At 43.8% G+C, this 22,418-nt stretch overlaps 1 protein-coding gene across 2 annotated transcripts in view; it reads left to right on the top strand.

The window, feature by feature from the left end:
* Window positions 1-22,418, top strand: part of Lhcgr (luteinizing hormone/choriogonadotropin receptor) — a 46,993-nt gene that overhangs the window by 3,912 nt on the left and 20,663 nt on the right. Inside the window, exons 2-6 of one of the 2 annotated variants that reach the window (XM_051175244.1) lie at window positions 12,262-12,333; window positions 14,690-14,764; window positions 18,123-18,197; window positions 21,521-21,595; window positions 21,683-21,760. In XM_051175244.1, coding sequence (XP_051031201.1) covers window positions 12,262-12,333; window positions 14,690-14,764; window positions 18,123-18,197; window positions 21,521-21,595; window positions 21,683-21,760 — 375 coding nt within the window. The remainder of the gene's footprint in view (window positions 1-12,261; window positions 12,334-14,689; window positions 14,765-18,122; window positions 18,198-21,520; window positions 21,596-21,682; window positions 21,761-22,418) is intronic. The other variant, XM_051175245.1, reaches the window with a different exon arrangement.

Genomic DNA, 22,418 nt, shown 5'->3' with positions numbered 1-22,418 from the left:
TTGTGGACCAAGGGTGAGAAAGCTGAGCCTTGAAATAAAGGAGGAGGAAGCATGTGCAAGAAACACAGGTTCCACTACAGGGGCCTGGCTGGGAAGAAGAAAACAAAGCTGAGTGGCTTCTTCCTTTTCTTCCCTCTCCCAGAGCTTTTGGAATGAAAAAAAAAAAAAAAAAAAAAAGGAAGATGAAGGTCATCAGAAATCCTTGATTAATTACCCAGAGAACCGTACTAAAAGAGAAACATCCCTGGTAACTAATGCAAGTCATTGTTTGATATTTGCATTCAAAGACTACAATTAGGAATCTCTTTCCCCCTGAAGCATTCACCATGCTTGCTACACACAGCACACAAGTACACACACACACACACACACACACACACACGTGCACACACCTCTGCATACTCACAGACATCTTTCTTTCATATTGGATCATTTGTTCAAGCGTGCCTTCTCCAGTCTGAACCTCAGTTCCTTAACATTTGAGGGCAGGCATGGTTTGTTGTGAAGGACTGTGGGCTAGCATCTCTGACCCCTGACCTCTAGATGTCAGTAGTACTGTTCTCCAAAATTATGGCAAGCCAAAACAGAGACACATTGTGGGGACAAATCTTCCCTCAGCTAATTGATTGAAAATCAATATGCTGGACTGAGAAGCATTTGAAAGAGTCTGATTTAACCCAGGATTCCCAGAACTCCATAGGCATTCTGATGATTAACTGTTTACTGGGCTATATGATGATTGAATTGTGGGGACAGGTCAGTTGTGGCAGTGCAAGTCTGTAATCCCAGCACCCAGGAAGCTAAGGCAGGAGGATTGTCCTACCTCCAGGATTTCAAGGTCAGACTATTTACATAGTGAGTGCAAAGTCAGCCTAGGAAAGCTGAGTACATGGGTGAATAGAACAATAACCTAATGCATGAAGTGAGTATGTGTGTTAACACATGCCACAGTTAAACATCACAAATCTCCATCTACTCAAGAAAGCAGTGGAGAGGGGTCTGTGGGTAGTCAAGGGAGTTCTTTGTATCTTTGTGCTATGTTAGCATCCAGATCCTGCAATCTTTGCCACTCTACAGAGACACAAGGCCTGGCTAGCAATGTAAGTCAATGACAGAGCTTGCCTGGCAGGTGTGGGAACCTGGGTTCCACCCCCAGTACTGCAGTCTGCAACCTGACAATCAACCAGCCAACAAAACAAGAGATGGGGACTACAACTTATTAACATGACTATACCCATCTAGATTGTTTTAATCATTGGTTCACATCCTGGGAGCCATTAAAACAACAACAATAACAACCAAGGCAAGTGCATTAGGACACACAGGTTCCCAGAGCAGGGTAATACCAGCTACCAGGTCACATGAAAGTGTCCACAAAACAGAAGAGAGATCCTTCCAAGCTCCTATGAGAAGTGGGCTTCAGACTCAGTTGGCCCAGCTGTGCTTGGAAGGCAATTCTTACATCTGGTTGGACAGATAAATAGTCTCCTTATATGGGAGGACCAGATTTTGCTTTTGAAAATCATCCTTTTGGAGAATAATGCCCATAACAGGACACAGAAACATAAACAGCTCCTAAAATCTCAGTGAGAAAGTATGGAAACCAACAGGGCCACATAAGAATCCTCATTTAGAAAACAATAATAGTTCCTTGGGCTGTCTGGGGTTCTGATGGTTTAACTCCAAAATCTGTGAACACAAAGCTCATTTCTGTTCATTCACTGACCACTCTCTGCCTCTCAAACCCATGAGTCGGCCTTCACTTCATTTCTATTTTTTATATATTTATTTACTTACTTGGGGCTGGAGAGATGGATGACTCAGCACTTAAAAACACATACTGCTTTTGTAGAGGACCCAAGTTTGGTTCCCTGCATCCATACCAGGTAGCTCATAGCTGCCTATAACTCCAGTTTTAGGAATTCTGAACCCTCTAGCCTCTGTGGGTACTTACATGCACATAGTGTACATAAACACATGCAGATGCCAACACACATGCGCGCGCGCGCGCGCGCACGCACGCGCACACACACACACACACACACACACACACACACACGGGGTTGGGGGAGAGAGAGGAGTATCAATGTTTTGAAAAGAAAACTTCATTTCTGTGTTGTATGTATGAGTGTTTGCCTGCATGCATGTATATATACTACATGGGAATCTGGTGCCCAGTGAAGCTAGAAGAAGGTAATAGATTCCTGGAATTGGAGTTTGATATTTGCCTGTAAACAACATGAGAGGAGTGCTAGGAATCAAACTGGACTCCTTTGCAAGATCAGCAAGTGGTCTTTTTAAAAATAACATATTTATTTTATGTGCACTGATGTTTTGCCTGCATGTATGTCTGTGTGTGGCTGTCAGATGTTGGAGGTACACACAGTTGTTAAATGCCATGTGGGTGCTAGGAATTGAACCCAGGTCATCTAGAAGGGCAGTCAGTGTGCTCTTAACCACTGAGCCTTCTCCAGCCCCCTAACAGCAAGTGGTCTCAACCTCTGGTCCATGTCTCCAGCCCCAGCCTTCATTTCTTGAAGAAAGTTAACAAAAATCTTGTCAAAATGCCATCTCCCTTCAGGCGGCAGCCCTGAAGGAGTCCTAACCTTGTGTAATGCTGGTGGTTCACAAGGTTTGGCAGGTGAGTCAGGACAGTGGAGAGAAGCCTTGCTGTTCACTTGAAGCTGAAGAGAACTGGGTCCTTAGTACAGATGTTCTATGTGCCTGCACTTCTTGGTTGGAGAGAAATTGCAAATTTTAATGAAGATTAGCAGATTTCCTACCAGATCTTTTGTTCTGCTTTGTTTGACAAGGGAATTAAAAGAATACCACTCACCATGCTCTGGCTCTTGGGCAGTGTCTGGGAACTTCTCCACAGAGTCTTCATTTCTTTTTCTCAGCTTCCACACCATTGGAAGATGACACCCCTCCCAGGCAACAAACCACTCATAGCTGCATCGCACACTTGAACCGTAACCCTCTAATAACGCTGGAGCCAAATTCAGAAAAGCCCAGTTCAGAAATAAAACTCAACTTGCAGAAGGGAAGGCTTTGCCCTATGTTGTTGTTACAGCTGCCCTTGTCTCTGATGCCTGGAGTTTACTCCTGGGTCACCAACTCCTCATGACCATCAGCAGTGGCAGCTTTGATCCCTCAGATAGGGATGTGCTGGTGTGACATAGCAGAGGCTAGCACAGCCTCTAAATTGGCTCTCTTCCCTAATTTTCATTATGGGTTAAATCTAACGATAAACCCTGTACCTTTTATAACAAGGGTTATATGCCTTGCCTCTATGTGGGGCTCTGTTTGAGGAGGATAAACACAGCAACCAAGCCAAGAGCACTAGAAAATCGAGGTTTCATGTAATGACAAAGTATTATCGTAACAAACTGGCGATGCAGGAAGACTGAAGAATCCACAGCCCAGACATACAGCTGCACAGCAAGTATCTGTCATCCAGGGGCCAAGCCTAACATAACTGTTTTGTGCCTGGGAGGTGTTCATTAGAGAAAATGATCCACTGGTTCTACTCAACCTGGGAGGCGAATAAGCTAAAATCTCAAAATAACAGAGCTCATTATTGCCTGGAATCTAATATTCTGAAAACCTGGCTTGAGCCGCCTCTGAGCTATCCCTCTCCCTTCCAGAACCAAGATGATTTCAGAGTCAGATGCCCCATCGTAGGACTGCCAGACTCCTTTTCAGTCCCTTTCCTTCCTTACTTCCCATTCCCAGGCCTCAGCCTAGACCGGGAAAATGTTCAGGTCAGATTTGGTCACACTCAGGGTCTATACACTGAAATAAGAGATCCAAAACCCCATGCCCTGCCCTCCAGGAGAGAAAGGACCAATGCTCAATTATTGGAAAGAAATGCATGTGATTACAAACCAGATAGAAATCATAAACATGGTGGTGTTTAGCAGTAGGAACCATCGTTTTTAGCCAAAGTAGCAAAGAAGCCTTAGTGAAGGGCTAGCTCACCAAGTGGAGTTTTGTAATTTCAGGCACTTCAATTCCATTCTCAGATCAATTAACCAGTATTTACATGTTTAGTTCCAAAGAAAACCAGGGGGGGAAGTGCTGGGCATGAGAAACCTGTAATGAATGAAGAAGCTTCCTGAAACATCTCCACAAGGTCACTGCCCTGACAACATAATATTCTCTACCTCTAAGAAATATTTTTGAGAAATCATTACAGATGACACAGACATTCCCTGGGGAGAATTCAACATGTAGTTTCATTTTCCAGAGTTATTCTTGTCATGTTATACTATTGCTGGAAGGGTTCTAGTTTAGCGGGTACGTTGAGTTATTTTGCTGCGTGTCTTTAGAAAACTTTAAATGGATTTTGAGTAAGGGCTTAGACATGTTTACCATTTTCCTCGGAGGCTTTATATTTTTAATTTAGTTGTTGCACAAATGACTTGGAAAAGCCATTATCCACAGAATCTTCTTAACATCTTTGTTCGAAGGGTATTTCATAAACTCCTCACAGGAGCTTCCTGGGTGCTCTGGAAATGGGCGTCTTAGAGGCAAGTCACTCAAACTGCATTTCCCACTGGGGAAGTTCCAACTGGCTGGAATTTTTTGAATCAATGAGCAAATTCGAACTCTCGGAGTGGCTCCCTATAGTCAAAACAATGCAGTGTTAAGAGCAGTGAAGTCACTAGGCCCAGAATTGGACAGAGGAGAGAGAGAAAATCCACTTTGGGGAGTCCAAAGCTTTCAGGAAGAATAGTAATGTAGCAGCATCTTCAAGTTAAAGACTGAGAGTGTGCCCTCAAAACACCAAAGGCTCCTGAACCTCAGATGGTGAGATTGAGTGACTTGATTCTTGGAGAATACAACAGTGAACCACAAATGTGGTGACCAATACCAGGACTGGCCCCTGATTTACCACAGGAAGTCACTGCACTTATCCTAGACTAAGTCTGCTTCCGTGTAGTGAGGAACTGAGACAAAGAACCTATAATGATTGATCCCTCTGCCCTGGCTCATGGACTTAATGAAGGAAGTGTGTCTGGCTGATCATCGTGGTAGTCACCTGACTGTCCTTTCCAGGGCCACTTCCAGATGTCCTGATGTAAAGTTTAACTAGCAGATATCTGGTCAACCTACCTCATGTTGAGTAAGCATGGACACCTCAGCTCACTCAAGGTAAAAACTGAAGCCTACAGACCAAAATGAAGCTACCCCCAGTGCCAAAGGAAAACCATTTCCATTTCATTCTAAATAAAAGCTAACTTTATTGTAATTGCTAAAAAGGTCCAAAAAGAAACAGGAAAGTCTTGGGTTTATTAAATGTAGGACAAAACCGTGCATAATAAACACATAAGCATTAGCGTTTATTTGAATGTAAATGCACATGTCCACTTTTTGATTGGTTTATGTACCAAGATTTTTTTGTGGCTTTTTTAAAAAAATAAATCAAAAGCTTTGACCTCCGAGTTCTCCCCTTTTCTCCATTTTAAAATTCAGAGTGTAGCTCTAGCAATAAGCTCATGGTCTGTGGAAAATATATGTGTGTTTGTGTCTTTCTTGAATGGATAATGTGGATGGCACTCTTAAGACGGTGGTTAATAAAATTATTTCAGTCTCGACCCATGCTGGGCAGAAAGAGAGGTGAGAGTACCCACAAGATGATCAAGACTCTACACAGGCTTTGAGGACTTCAGATGAATGCTGGATTTCTCCTCTGCCTCTCCACTCCCCTCACCCCCCCAAACCCCCAGACCCCCATCCTTGATATAGCTCTTCCTAGGTGTCTCAGAAGGTGGAGCTGCCCAGGAAGCAGCTTACACTCTGAGAAATCTCAGGGAGGTGAAAACCCTGCAGCTATCATTTGCTTTATGCAGCCAGAAGCTGTCTTTTTAAAAAGTGTCAATTGAAGTCTATTTTTTTTCCCCTCATTCACCTAGAGAGTTTGCTATTTCAAGGAACCCTGCAGTGAATCCTTCTTTAGAACAGAGACCTTTTGATAATTCAAATGTATCTCTATTGATAGGTTTTCTTAACCAAGGATTTCTAAATCCATCTGCTTCCTTAGAGGCAGGCCCCCGGAGCCCTCCTGCAGAGCAATGATGCTTCCCAAACTAACCTCACGTTGAGAGCTGGTTAACAAGACAGTGAACTGGACAGACTGGTTCCTTCCAGGGATGTCTATAATACTAAACTCAAAAAGAAATTGAAACCCAAGCCCCATCCCCAAGAACCTAAGAGACATTAGAAATGACTAGGGAAGGCATAATAAACTAACGTTGTTTTCTTCATGGAAATTGGATTTATTGAAATGGCATGCATGTTCAGTTGTTTCATTCTGGCGCAAGGTGCACAGGAGCTTGGCATTTGGGGCTGGGTAGAAACAGGAAGCAGTTAGCAGCCCTGGTTTTAAAAGTTTTAAAAAGATAAGATGGTCCTCTCTCGGGTGGCCACCATGAGAAAGGGATGACCTTCCTCCACAGCTCATGAGAGGAGAATGGGGTGGCAATCTTAAAATGAAGGTATACGTCCAGGAGCACAGAGGTGGCAGACAGAGAATGAGCCTATATGCCCTAAAGGATAATTTTGGTGGCTCACCAGAGCACTGACTGAAATACAACCCAGTACAGGATCCCCAACTGTGCCTGGAGGCCCAGCTTGGCAATCAGAATTTAGCAACATGAGCTACTGAGTTAATCTTACACAGCTAGTAGGTGTGCTCCCTCAGGAATTGGGATCTGGTGTTTGGGATAATAGGAAAGAAGAACTAGATGGTGTCTGAGGTTAACTGTTGGATAAGGAAATTAGGTAAAACAAGCACCAAAAGGCAGGGAAGTGACACTAGGGGGCATCCCTGCTCTCCAAAGGTGGCTGTGTACCATTCAAAACATGCCCATGGCTTTGCAGGAATTGCAATGTTCTAGTTTCTTCTGACAAAAAGCAACTCGAGGGGGAAAAGTTTTCTTTGGGATGACACTTCCGGGTAACAGCCCCTCCCTGAAGGAAGTGAGCGGGAACCTGCAGCAGAAAACTTAGAGGAAGGCTATCTTGCCAGCTCCCTCTCTGATTCTCTTACCCCTTCCAAGGAATGCTGCAGCTCACAGTAGACTGAGCCCTCCCCCATGGATCATTCATTACAACAGTCTCTCACAGACATGGCCACAGCCCACATGACAGAGGCAGTTCCTCAGCTGAGGCTCATCCTTCACAGATGACTCAAGTTGACAGGATGGCCAACCAGGACACATGGCCATTTACAGGAAACTTGAACCATAAGTGGCTTCATTCCAACCATAAAGAGCAGAGACCACCCCTGCAGCTTTAGCTCATATGTGGCTTGGGCTGGATTAATGAGTAGAGCCCATCCCAAAGCCAGGAAACCTGGGGCTGTTACAGGGAAGCTGAGTGTGTTATAATCCAAGTGTCACCTGTACAGCATCATTGATTCACCTAAAAATCCAAGTCTCAAACAGTAAGATTGAAAAGTGAAATCAGTGCAACATCTGTGGTTCCCCGGCTGTCCACTCAGAGAACAACACACGCTGCAAGCTTGATTCTCACGGGCCCTGATTCTTCCCACTCATCCTAGATTCCTTGCATATTTATCCTGGCAACTGCCTGGTAGCTCCAGAGGCCATCCAAGAATGAGGCCTCCTCCATTAATGGCTTTTCCTTGTTCTGAATCACCAGGTTGTTGCAGAACATTAGTTTAAGATGTGTTACACTTCTTTATGCTGTGGAATATTTGTTTAGTGGTACAAAGATGTGTTGCATTCTTTTATGTTGCACTTGTTTAACTCTGCAAAAACGGTTACTTTGTCTGCCTAAAACACCTGATTGGTCTAATAAAGACTGGCCAATACCAAGACAGGAGAGGAATGGTAGGCAGAGAGACTAAATAGAGAAGAAATCTCTAGGGAAGGGGGAGGATTGAGAAAAAGAGAAGTAGAGGAGGATGCCAAGGGCCAGCCACATAGCCACACAGTCAGCCACAGGGTAAAAAGAAAAGATATATAGAATAAAGAAAGGTAAAAGTCTCAGCAGTGAATGGAGAGAGAAGTAGGAGAAAGAGAGGGGAGAAGAGGAAAACATGTGCGACTAGGAAGATTGAGTCAGGGTAGGAATAGAAGACAGGAGAGAGAGAGAGAAAGAGAGAGAGAGAGAGAACATAAAAGAGGGAGCCAATATTGGTTTGAAGAGAAAATTGAACACAAAGAAAGGTCTAGAGACCTACAAGACTGCCGCCAACTAACAATTTGAGCATCCGTAGAAAGGCTACCATAAATGCCCTTCCCGGATAGTGAGATCAACAACTAACTTATCCATGGAGCCCTCAACTAATGCCTGTTGGAAACAGGTGCAAACACCCATACATAAACACTGAGTCGAACCAGAACCCAGATGCAGAGGGAGAGGACAAGACCAGGTTGCAGAAACACATAGAGAAAGCTGACCTGAACAAGGAGGAGCTAACAGGTCCCCAGACTGATAGCTGGGAATCCAGCATGGGACTGACTCAGGCCCCCCTGAATATGGGTCTCAGCCAGAAGGACTGAGCAGTCTAAGGGACCTCAGACAGTGGAGCCAGGATGTATCCCTGGTGCACAAAAGGACTTTGCGAACATATCCCCCATGGAGGGATAACTGCCTTAACCTAGAGACAGGAGAGAAGGCCTAGTCCCTACTTCAAATGACCTGTCAGATCTACATGACCCCACCTGGATGGCATTGCCCTACATATGGAATTGGGGTGGGGGGAAGGGAGGGGAGGGTGGTCAGGGTGCATGTGAGAGGGCAGAGAGGGTAAAAGGAAGGGAGGAAGAGAGGGAGGGAGGAAGAGAGGAAAGGAGGGAGAGAGAAGGAACTGGGATCAACATGTAAAATAATAAATTAAACAAAAAGAAAGAAAAAATGGGATAATTTAAGTTAGAAAAGCTGGCTAGAAGCAAGCCAAGCTAAGGCTTGGCATTCACAAGTAAGAATAAGTCTCCATGCATGTATTTGAAAGCTGGGTTGTGGGCCCCTAAAGAGTTAAACAAAATAAGCCAAGCATACCAGGTTCCCACCTTTGCATCCCTCTTGCTTAGGGAGAGACATCTAGTGGAGTGTCATCCACTTGCTTTAGACAGAGCAGGGAGGGCCTTCCTTTGCCTTCTCTGCTATGTGCATAACACCTGTTCTTTTCTGGAGGCTGGCCTGGAGAGCTGCTGTCCTAGACTCACTCTGGCCTCTTTCCCCAACTCTCCCTGGCTTCTGATCTTTTTCAACTTTTCCACAGGGGTTCCCGACAGTCACACTTTTTTTTAATGAAAGTATGTCTAACTTCAGAAAATAAATGAATGAATTGAAAAGAAAATGAGTCAGTCAGTCAAAACACAAAATTTTCTTCTCCTTTTGCTTCTGGGTACAGGGACTTAATTGAACATATGGCTTCATCAGGGTAACACGATCATTGGCTACTCAGGTCTCTAACTTTAGTTAATTTCTGAATCCCCTTTTCTGACTTCTGTTCTTCTTTACTCTAGATTGGTAAGAATCCTAAGCTCTATGTCCATGTTTTAGTGTTCATGAGGATAGGATTGTGGGCTTATTTAGATAATTGTTTCCCACTCTTAACAGTTCCTGGCACCGCAGAAAGAATAATCGAGGCATCCACCAGGGAGGGAGCATCCTCAAAGGGAGGACTTTCAAACAGGGATTTACAAATCACAGCTGTAGAGGAGGAAAAACTCCACAAGAGGTATCCATCAGGAAGGGAGCACCTTCAAAGGAAGGACTTCCAAACAGGAATTTATAAATCACAGCTGGGGAGGAGGAAGAACTCCACCACCACCCTGTAGCACAATATATTAACTATGGTAACAATTAATTGACTGTTTCAACATAGCAAGCCTGTGTGAAAATGTCACAGTGCCCCTCATAACTATGTGTCAATATTTAATTTTAAAAATGGGTGGCATCGTGAATGGGTGCTTTCAGAGGTGAAAAGCAACACTTGGTGGCACAGAAGAGCTGAAAACATGACATCTTGGAATAAAAGTATGTGCCGGTGGACAACCATCTGGGATCTCTTTTGGAACCTTGGGACCATGCTCTCCATGCTGCTTTGTGGGAGAACACTTTGTGAAAGCCACAGGCACCTCCTCATTCCATTTCTCTCCTCATCCTCTGGCCCCAGGCAGCTCTCCTGACCTAGCCACACCCACAAAGCCGCCCACTGTTCTCAGTGGTCCTTTTGATGGTGGGGATCCTTTATGCTCATCTAAGCTGCCTCCATGCCTCTGCAGAGCTGGCATCAACTGCAGAATTTCATCTTGCACTGGGGACAGCCAGTGCATGATCTACCGCTACTCTCAACTTCTGCCCAACCTTTGCTCCTCGTCCCTGAGCCCTACATCAATCAAGTGCTCAGGCAGCCTCCCTGGTCAAACCTAAACCAAACTGCTCTTGAGGGAACCACAGCATGCTCCCATTTGGAAGGGGAGGCTGTCTGCCCAGAGGCTTCAGCTGTGGGCTCCATTTGCATGAATAAACAGCTCTGAAGGGTTCAGCTGAAGCTTTTATGTAAACACTCTCCAAAATATGTTCTGTGCTGCGTTATCCCCAGCAATAAAGATTCTGGAATCGGAATTTGGCTGTCAGTTTTATTGATGTTGCGTGGGGTACAGTAGAATACAGCTTTCTCTTTTGGAAATTTATTGGCATGGCAGTGCAGAGAGCAATAAAACTGTGTTTTTAATCAGTAAGCCAAGCAGACATGATTTCAGGAGAAATATAGGAAGCAAACGCGCCATGGCAAGGTTTCTCCCTCCACTGCCCCTGCTGTTCCGGAGCTCTGGTTAAATAATATTGGGGGGAGGAGGGAGTATATGTGGGACAATTGAGTGAGAGCCATTTCCAGACATGAAGTTTCTGAAAGTCCTCTGAATTATCTCCAAGGAAGGAATTGTCAGGGAATGGGTTTGTGAGAGGAGCAGGGAGGATAAAACGCTCTAGAACACACTTCCGTGAGAAGCAGGGTGTGCTGCCTTGATTCCCAACACAGGAAAGGTTAGGATTCAAATGTCCCTTTCAGTGCCCAGAGGAAAGGCATTCTGATGCCATCTGCTTTGTTGTTGCTTTGGTCTGTGTACTCAATCTCTTTGTGGCTGAACTTCTCCTGTTGTTCACGGGAAGGACCTGCTTCACCCCACTGTCCTACTGTCATGTGGATTAAATAGTTATAGGTGTGTGTGTCGCTCACAGGGTAGTTTATGAAGGCAGCAAGTCCCCTCTGTCATGAGCTGACTGGAGCCTGCTATCACAGAGGAAGTGAGTTTTCCTGGTGACTGAGGTAATCCCTCCTGTGCCACCATGGTTCTCACATGTGTACTGTCACCCGAAATGTCCTGATCTACTTCCTTCAAAGCTTTGTGCCCAAAAGTCTTGAGCCACTGCAAACATTCAACACCAATGGTTGGTTAATCTCCCTCTCCTTGCATCTCCTAAGTTAACTTTAAAGCACATTCACATGTCACTCATCCACTGGTTTTGTTGTAGCTCTTTTCTCAACTGTAAGAATAGGTAGGTATTCCCGGTGGCTTTGAGTGTCTGAAGGAAATCCTCCCATAGGTAATCCCTCAGATGCCATGAGATGCCTAGGGGAATGAACCAGAGGAGGGAAGTCGCCCGCAAAAGGTCATAGAGGTTGAGATAGAAGCATCCCAAGTGAATTTTTCCTTCTCCCGCTCATGGGGTTTCTGATTGTCATTCCCCCCATTGTTTCCTCAATGGCCCCAAATAGCTTCTTGTCCACCTTCAAAACCAAACCAAGCAGAATGATTCAGAACTGTTGGTGACTATTTACTTGGTGCCATGCCCTGTTTGGACCTATCCTGATGAGATCTCTCAACAACCTACAAGATGGGAATTGTTATTCCAGTTGTATTGACGAAGAAACTGAAACTGAGTGTTTGAGTGGTGTGCTCAGGGTTGTATAACAAGGTACAGGGACTGTGGAAATTCGATCCAAACACTTGTCATCTTAATTACCAATTGACCCATTCTGATAAGCACCAGGAATGACTCCTGGCATAATCTCCTACTAACAGAAGTTAGATGATTAAACCACAATCCAGATGTTAATCTTACAGTGGCAAGTGCACCATACACACATGCACACATGCACGCGCGCGCACACACACACACACACACACACTATTCATGAACTTGAAAAACAGCCAGCCCCAACCCTTAAACTTTTACCTTTTCTTTCTTTTCTCTTTTTTTTTTTTTTCTTTCCAGATCGCTCACCTATCTCCCTGTCAAAGTGATCCCATCTCAGGCTTTCAAGGGACTTAATGAGGTCGTGAAAATGTAAGTAAGATAGCGCACATCAAAAAACATTTATAATTGAAATAATGAATTTTTTTTCTAGGAGAAAAATACAGTTGAAAGGGGATAATTTTTCCAGGAGAGAAACTGTGTTTAGGAAACCCAACTATTTTTTATCTCTATAATACAAATAGTATCTAGCAGCCTTTGAAGAAATGGTATGATTTTCAAGAGCCATTAAAATCTGGATAATTAACCTTACTTCAAATCATTGAATGCATTTTGATAAGTGACGATATCTTTTTAAGTAGAAAAGAGATAGATTCCAATCATAAAAGTTCCCCTTCTGCTACAGCAGTCATTCCCTAATGCCACTTTTTTTTTTTTTGATAACTCCCACATGGATGATAATATGTTAGAAGTTTATTGTGCATCATAAGATAATCATTGTATCTAAATATAATAAGTGCCTGACAAAAGCATAGGATTTATAGCTGTGCTGATGAAAAGCGTGAACGGAAAGCATGAAGCAGCTGACGATGCTGTACGATCTCTTGTTCTACAGAGGGGACTTCTGCCTCTTATTCTTGGGTTTCAGCTTCCAGAGCCAAAGACCTCATACACAGATAGAAAACTCTCCAGACAAGGGAGCTTTGCAGTGTCTTCATTAACATTAGCCCTAGCCAAACTGGCTAAATGGCCATCTCCTCCCCCATGAGCCACCTCTAAACAATCCAAGTAACTGCCAAGTAGATTTGCACACCCAACAAGACAGCACTGACCTCTGCTTTTCCTTGTTATAAGCAAGCAATGAGAACATTAAAAACACTAATATCATCAAGAGTATGCCATGCTCTTGCTTGGGACTGGAATTCGGTTCCCAGCATCCATGTTATATGACTCATAGCTGCCTGTAACTCCAGTTCCAGGAGGATCTAACGCTGTCTTCTGGCCCTCACACACATACACACAGAGAGACATACACACAACACACGCACGCACACACACACACATACACACACACACACTAGACCTTTAAACTCCCTCAATAGCAGTGTGTCTTACAGGACACTGACTCCCTGCAAGTTGCGGGTGTAGGTTTGCCAGCCAGCCCTGTGCTCTTCTCCTCTGAAGTTTAGATGTTGAATGTCCATGACTTTTAAATCATGGATACCTCCTACTGAGAAAAACGGGCACAGTTAAATAAGCAAACCATCAGATAGGGGTCAGGTGAAAGAGCCCAAGAGCCATCCACTACAGTGATGCTGTCATAGGCTCTACCTTCCTGTGAGCTAACCTCTCCTGGAGTCTAAAGCCTTCAGTGAGCATAAACCTTAGAAATACACAAAACCCATTTGTAAGCAACTTCCCTAAGATGACATAGGTCCAGTCAGACTAAACTGTCTATGTAATTGAGTCTAAACTGGTGCTTTTGCCCTTATGGGCCTTCAAAGTATAATTGTTACATGAACGAGCAAGTAAATGAAAACTGAACTTAAAAAAGAAAAGAAAGAAAGACGCAAACCCACACTTGTGGTGGAATGGAGACTTTTTCCTCAGTCAGCAGGCAGCAAATGTCAGCTTTTGTGGGGGTTGGGACATTACCACGGTGCTTGGGTTTGAAGTATAACAAAAACGATTCATTTACTTTCCTACCTTTCTTAAGAAATACATTTCTTAATGTATTTAAGAATTCAGTAGTCTATTTGCTCCCATATTCCTTCAATCTCTGGGCATTTATCAGACAAGACGAAGCCACCAGGGACTCAAAAAAAGAACAGAAAGTGTTCCTTGTCTTGAATATGCTCAGTGTAAGACACGGGAGGAAAAGGATAACTAAAACCCAGGAGTGATCTGACAGTGTCATGTGTAGGAGGTAAAACTACCTTGAAGGAGCCTCAGAAAAGGCTTTGGAAAAAGCAAGAGTTAAATGTCATGAAACAAATAATTCAGTTCAAATTCAAGCCTTGCTGGAATGATGGAACCAGTACCTCAGAGACCTCAACCATAGCCTTGAATCTTCAACTAAATTCTATTAGAGTATCACTGTCCAGAGCTGTCCAGTGAATGAATCAGACAGATTTTTTTAATGGCCTATGCACTTCCAATAATGTATGACTCAGAGCCAGACAAACAGGAAAATAGACTTTTGTATAAATAGGGTTGACTGAAGCTCACAGTTCAATTGCACTAGAGGTGTAGACTCCCATTGGTGCTCCTAAGGGAAATGTTAGCCCCTAGTGATGTAGGGACAACTTGGACACTCATGTTCCTTCTCAGAGGACACAGTGGGGCATCCAGTGATTAGGTCATGCACGGAGGTCATTAGCACAAGGACATGGTCATTTCTCTCACGTTTCTTTCTTTTCTTTCTTTTTTAATTTTTCCTCTCCCCCAGTGAAATCTCTCAGAGTGACTCGCTGGAAAGGATAGAAGCTAACGCCTTTGACAACCTCCTCAATTTGTCTGAAATGTAAGCATCAGCTAACAGATAGTTTATTGCTGTACACTATTACCCTGGCTGGTGGGAGCCCACTTGGTATTTGTGCTCAAGCATCCAATGCTAGGAATCCGAGAGGAAAAGACTGTAACAATTACTAGGTCTGGGGAGGCAGACTAATCTCTCTCACTGCAGTGGCCTGAAGGTTGCCATGGTGACAACTGCCTCTCCCCAGGAGCTGTGCAAACTCTGAAACATCACAACACAATGCTGGAAATTAAAATTGACATTGTGAAGTCCTGCCAAGTAGCTCTTGCCTCGTGGGGGCTGGGGGTGGGGGTATGGAACATTTGAAGTAAGTGGGAAGTTGGAAAAGGGCTTAGGGATCATGAGTTAGTTCATCGGAGGCTGTGAGACATATTCGGTCTTTCAAGTTTAAGTGCTTCCTTCCTTAATACCAACCATGACAAGCCTTGTGTTAAGCCTGTGAATGTTGAACTCATTGAGCTGTGTTGGCGTTGTTATTGCTAGATTTATTCTTTAAAGTAGGTTTTTCTGTAAAGGACAATCCTGCTACAATCCACAGCCCCAGAGAGACTAGGTAACAAGGAGGGCTCAAGGGGGGACACATGGATCTTCCTGGGAAGGGGAAATAGAAGAGATCTCCTGGCTGGACAGGGTGGTGAGGATGGGAACTTGAAGGATCCAGTTGGGTGATGGATGGAAGGGGAGAACACTGAAAGTGAAACTCAATGGGATGGGGGGTCAGTTTGGTGTCAGGTAGAAACCGGATGCAAGGGAAACTCCTAAGAATCTACAAGGATGACCCTGGTTGAGACTCCGAGCAATAGTGGATATATAGCCTAACTTACCATCGCCTGTGATCAGATTAGTGACTACCCCAATTGTCATCAGAGAGCCTTCATCTGATGGAAACAGATGCAGAGACCCACAGCCAAACATTAGGCTGAGCTCAGTGAATTCTGCTGGGGGGGGGGGAGCAAGGATGTTAGGAGCCAGAGGGGTCAGGGACATCACAAGAAAACCCACAGAAACAACTAACCTGGCTCATAAGAGCTCACAGAGTCTGAATCAACAACCAGGGAGCCTGCACAGGACTGACCTAGGTCCTCTGTATGTATGTGACAGTAGTGTTGCTTGGTCTACTTGTGGGACTCCTAACAATGGGAGCAGGGGCTATCCCTAATGCTTTGGCTGGCTCTTGGGAACCCATTCCTTTTACTGGGTTGCCTTACCCAGCATTAATACAAGGAAAGGTGCTTAGTCTTACTGCAACTTGATATGCCATTTTTGTTGATACCCATGGGAGGCCTGCCCTCTTCTAAACAGAAGCAGAGGAGAAGTGGACTGAAGGGGAGGGCAAAGAGTAGGGGAGAGGAGCGAACAGAAGAGGAGAGAGGGTAAACTACCATTAGGATTTAAAATAAATTACATTTTTAAAAATAGCAAATGTTTTCAAATGATCATACACAGTCATCCACAACTCAAAGGGATGGATAAGAATGACCCCGAAGTATTAACTCACTTGCTTAAGATGATACAGCAGCAGCTTAGTACCAGAGCTGGACTAGGCACTAGGTCAAATGACTTACAAACCAGGGTTTTTTGTGCTACCACTGGGGGCTCCCTCCTGGGCTTCTTGAAGCACCTTCAAATTCCCCTGTAGGCATGTAGAAAGTACACCAAGTACTTCTGAGCATCCGTGCTTGGCGTTTCCTCTAGGTTGTATCATTGCTCTCACGGCTACTGGTTCAGTTAGACAATTACCATTTTGTTCAGAGAAAGAAATGGAAGCTGGGAGAGTGTGTGGGTGCTGTAGACACTGGCTGGTGTGGGACTGAACTCCAACCCACCTTTCTCCAAAGTTTGTATATTTTCTATTATACCAGAAGGCTTCCACCAATGGCCTAATGGGTAACTATCTAAGTAGATAGATAAGTACACAAGTACCTGCTGCTGCATGCCTGCTGGGCCCAGGAGCTTCTGAGACAGGAGCTGAAATACACTTACCCATCAGGACAGCCAGGGAAGTGAGGGTAGTTCACCAGAAACTTACAGAAAAGGCCAAACAATAGGTATTTAAATTCCAAGAAAATAGTCTGGATTTACTGTGAATGGCACGCAGGGTTCATTACTTTGTAGATGACTGTGCAATGCCAGACCTGAGAATACTGTAGCACCATCAAGACAGCAAGTGACAAACAAAGCAAGACATCAACCAAAAGGAAAACAAAGCATTCTGCAAAGGATGCTGGTGGATTCCGAAAGGAAACCCCAAGACTCAACGTGCTAGCCTCAGGCCGTCTCTGTGCTCTTGCCCTTGCATAGCTAGGGCCGTACTCGATCACCTAGACACTCAAGGATGCTGATGGAATGAATGACTGTGTGAGTAAATGATTTATGGTTAGAACTCAGAGGACCTTTGTGAGGAAACAGTTGCTACCTCTCATGTGTCTGACTGATGACTGTTTTCTTCAGTATTGGAAAAGCTACCCCAGGATACCATTCACATCTATAGAATCCAAACCTTATACCCATGTACCAAATGAGCATCTGTGTTGGAATCAGAAAAACTAGATCCCATTCAAGTCCTGTTACTCTTCATATATAAATCAACTTCCACCATCAACACTGGTGGAAACTTTAGCATAAATTAGATGGTCACACTTACTTCTCAGAACCCAGGGATTACATGCAAAAGAAAAGCAAAAGGGGGCATTATCTGGGAGGAAGGGAAGATCCAGACAGGGGAGGGGTTAAGAGTAATGGGGGAGGGTATTCTATTGTCATTTATAGAAAGCACACCAGCTCAGGAAAGCTAGGAGGATGGGAATCCTACATAGCAAAGTATTTCTAGAATGGGCATAAGAGTCTAGAAATCTGAATCCCAAGGCCTCTGCCCTGTGCTGTTCTGGATGTGTCTCCATCTGGATAACTTTTCATCCTGCTTACTAACTCAGTATGATCAGAAACCAGTTTGCCTCCAAGGGTCCACGTTTATTTGTCTATCCTCCTGACAGCAGTGCATCCCATCATTTCCAATGTGCACGCTCCAAGCTTTACTTGGCCAGGACCCCTAACACCCAGGATGCTGTTATCTGGTAGGAAGGGACAGAAGTAGAGTCATGCATAGATAAACTCCCAGCTAAGATGCCTACTCTTTGGAAGGGTAGGCAAAGCTCCTTGGAAATGGCTGCCAGAAGCCTCAGGACACCCCAAAGTTTTAGGAGCTTGTCTTAGGCCTATAACAGTAGTTGCTTTTAGTTCCAGGAGCTTGATTTCATGGGTGGGATTTTAGTCAAGAATGCTTGGTGACCAGTACCATGCATTCCAATGTCTATTAAGCCCATTTTCCCTTCTCTCTCTACAGACTGATACAGAACACCAAAAACCTGGTAAACATCGAACCCGGTGCTTTTACAAACCTCCCTCGGTTGAAATACTTGTGAGAAACTTTCCTTTTTAAGCCTTTGTAGAGGGGAAGATGGGTATCTGGTGAGACTGAAATTGGTCAAAATGCTGAAGATTTTTTATTTTGTTTCGTTTTCTAAAGTATGTGTATATGTGTGTGTCTGAGTATGGGTGGAATGTCCACAGAGGCTAGACCACGATATAAGAAGTATGGTTCCCATCACCATGACATTGAATCCCCTAGAGCTTGAGTTACAGGAGGTTGAGAGCTCCCTCACATGGGTGCTGGGAATTGAACTCTGGTCTTCTGAAAGAGCAGCAAGCATTCTTAACCATTTAGCCCCTGAGCCAGCCCCTTGAAGTTTTTTAACCTACAGACAACACTGTTTGCATGTTCCTCCTTGTTAGCCTTCTGATTTAAATTTGATCCATGTTTCTTCTTTGCTACTATGCTGGAAGTTTTCACACATATACATAAGTGGCTCCCAATATTCCCTCTGCCCCACACACCTTAGGAGAACATCACCCCTTTGTAGTGGTTTTCAAAGCTGGAAATGGGAACGGGGGTTCTTAACACTTCATAAAGGACAAATCAGAACATCTAAGGTAAGTGACAGCAAATAAAACTGGGAGAAGGGGTTCCAATTTGATTTCTCCCATTGCATGATGGGGAATTTTCTCTCTTTGGTCTCCTTTGCTCATTCATTCATCAAGATAAAACTTCCTAATTATTGCCTGAGGTAGGCATTGTACCACATCAGCTCAACCATTTTCTTTTTCATTTTTTTTTTTTTTTAAGAAGCCCATGCGCCGGCCAGAAGCTTTATAATTAATATAATGTCTGTGTGTTTATTTGGGGCTCAAGAGCTGCAGGACCAGACAGGCTAGAAAACTCATGCTTACATATGGTTTTTAGCTTTGAACAAATACACAAGCACAAATTTAAGCAGTTAAGTTCTATCTACATCTAGCCTGGTTATACGAAGCAAGGAATATGAACAGTTCAATCATCATAATTCTGGAACTTTTATAAATTTTCCACTCATGACTGAATCATTCAAAACAACTGATTTGACTTTAATAATATTCTTATGCAAAAAAAGGTTGGGATTTAGGTGCTGGAGAGAGAGCTCAGTGGTTAGGAGCTCCGACTGTTCTTCTAGGGTACCCAGCACCCACATGACAGCTCACAACTGTCTGTAACTCCAGTTTCAGGGGTCCCGACATCCTCATACAAATGTATGTGCAGGCAAAACACCAATAAATATAAATTTTAAAAAATTTAAAGGTAGAATTTTTTTTAAGCTGTTTCACATTAAGATGCCTTTTTTGCTTTAGTTACACTTTTAATTTTATTTTTGATCTTTCATACAATATGTTTGATCATATTATTTTTCTTTCCCCATCTTCCCAGATTCTTTCCACCTCCTTACCCAACTTCATTTTCTTTCTCTCAAAAAGATAATAATTAGTAAATAATTAATTTTTAAAGACCTAAAAATCCTAAAAGGAAACAGAGCAAAACAAAAAGAAAAGAAAGCCCACAAAAATTCCATTTTTCATTAGCCAACTCCTGTGCCTGAGGCCTGCTCTGGAGTGTGTTTGGCATGTCTAGTGGCAGGCACTCTATTCCCAGCAGTCATCAATCATAGATAGTTTCTTGGTATTCAACCAAATTGGAAACCTAAAAGAAATGGATGAATTTCTTGGTAAATATGACCTACCAAAGTTAAATCAAGGTTAAATAAATAATTTAAACTAACTCATAACCCCTAGTAAAGTAGAAACAATAACTAAAAATCCTCCAGCTGGGGACTGGAGAGGTTACTCACTCAGTAGTTTGGCAGCTCAACCATTTTCTATTTCCCATTAAATCCAACCAAAGTCTACTGGTTAGCATTGACAAACGGGGTCCCGCCATAGCCCAAACAGAAACTGGCTCTGCCAGCAATGCAAAACTCCTAAAGTTTCCCAAAGTCTATAGCTGTATGGCAATTAATCTTCCCACATAACAAGTCATCCCTACCACACAGAAAAGTTACCACCACCACTCAAATGAAAAGGAAAAGGAGAAAGCAGAGGATGAGGTAAGGGATGCTCTACACCATCACTCTTGATCCCAGGTGCCGGGCAGAAGCTCCATGGATAACTGTAAACCCAAGCGCTATGTGTTTCCCAACCTCCAGGGTAGCATGGGCACTTAAGTGTCAACTACTTTAGAAGGCATTAAGGATAACCCAGACCCAAATTTGACCAGCAAAGCCTCTCATTAGTCCGTTGTCTTTATTAGTTTTTCATACCAAAAAGTGAAGGTTCCCGGTCCATTTCACATTGCAGTCTGAGCCTCCCGCTAAACTCAGTGCAGACAAGGCATAGAATCACTGTTAATACCTTTACCCCATTTGCACATTTGTCTAGACGAATTAGCAGTAACATGGAGATGAAATAGTATGGAGAGAAACCACCTGTGTTTTTTGTCATCAAAGTGCCACACAGCTCCTATCAGTTGTCCAGAGGCCATGCCTGCTGTGTCTCAAACTTCACTGGGGAAAATCCAGGTTCCTGCATGCCTCTGAAGGAGACTTATTCTTATAATGACATATTATACTAACCCCTTCCTTCTTCAGGGGTTAAATGGAAGGCATGAGCCTTAACTGTTTCCAAACACAAAAGCAATGTTCAATGGTTCCAATGAGGTATAAGGAAGAACTTCCCAAAACACAAAGTACTACATGCACTTTCTAATAAGGTAGGGAATGGGTTTCTCATAAAAATAATCTTCCTGTGACAGGCAGTGGTGGCATATGCCTTTAATCCCAGCACTCAGGAAGACAGAGGTGGGTGGATCTCTGTGTGTTTGAGGCCACCCTGGTCTACAGAGTTCCAGGACAACCGGAGCTACACAAAAACCCTGCCTCAAAGGAAAAAAAAAAAAAAAAAGATTTATCTTCCTGCAATGCTTGAGTTAAAACCACACTCCAAAGGAGAAGGTTCCTTTCTGGAGCTATCAACAGTAGGGACTAAAGTAGTTATCAGAAAGGAGTGATTGCAATTCAACAGGAAAATGCAATGGCTTTAAAGGAAAGATGGGCTGCAAATACAAAGGCCAAATACCTGCAAGCTTGCCTGGTCTCAGCTCCTAAACCTCAAAACAGAAACCATTATGACAACTTCATCTAGCAATGGAGCCTTTGAAATTCTGACTTTCTTCATCAGCTAAAAGTGTACCTCATAAAGCCAAACCCAATATTTTAAAGTTTAATATGGACATAGTGTCTGCCAAGTGCTCTCTATTCATGACCTAATGGCAATCACCTGTTCTCTCTGCCCACATCACCACCCTGCCTGGAATCTTAGGAGCATCTGCAACACAGGCATCCGAACCCTTCCAGATGTTACAAAGATCTCCTCCTCAGAATTTAATTTCATTCTGTAAGTATCAGGCTGACTGCTATGCATAATGGTTTCCTATTTGCAGCTAAATTTGTAAAGTAAATATTTCTCATTTCTTTCCTCAAGGGAAATCTGTGACAACTTACACATAACCACCATACCAGGAAATGCTTTCCAAGGGATGACTAACGAGTCCATCACACTGTGAGTGACACCCTGGCTTGTTACTCTGCCACACTGTCTGCTCTGCAACTCTCACATCTGGCATGAGGTGCCTCACCACATTCTTTACTCTCTGGGGACAAGGCTCTCCTTAACCTAGACTGCCAATGGTGGGACGAGTTGTGTAGGATAGCCACAGGGTCACATGCTCATATGACAACTAACCTAAGAGTTCAGTCTAGCTTTGAGCAGATGGGTCCTGAAGATTGGCCTGAAGATGTTGGTGAAGTTCTCCCCTGCACAAGAGCCACTAGTTTTGACCTAAACTTAATCAGGAACTGAGAGTTACTCCTCTAGGGTATTTGAGTATGATGGGAATGGAAGCCAAACAGGAGTGAAAGGATGTGTTGGGATAATCCAATGGGACCTGCAATCCCAGCAAGCCCTTTCCACAGAGCATGATTCTATATGAAAGCAAAGAGCTGCCCAGCGTTGGTTTCACAGGGCTATTAACTTCCATTGCTTGTGATCTGGAGAGGAATAGTGCACACAAGCCGGCTCTAATTGCCTCACCTCAGAAGTTAATGGGGACTTGGGGATCTACTCCTCCCCGAGTGCCTGTGGACCATTGTGCTCTGTCCCCCTCCCCGTTCTTGGCCCTTCATCTCCAAGGGGTGTGATTAGTCATTTGCTTGGCACT

The sequence above is a fragment of the Phodopus roborovskii genome, unplaced genomic scaffold (assembly GCF_943737965.1).
Source record: "Phodopus roborovskii unplaced genomic scaffold, PHOROB, whole genome shotgun sequence".
Classification (NCBI taxonomy): Eukaryota; Metazoa; Chordata; class Mammalia; order Rodentia; family Cricetidae; genus Phodopus; species Phodopus roborovskii.
This window is presented reverse-complemented; position numbering and strand designations above follow the sequence as displayed.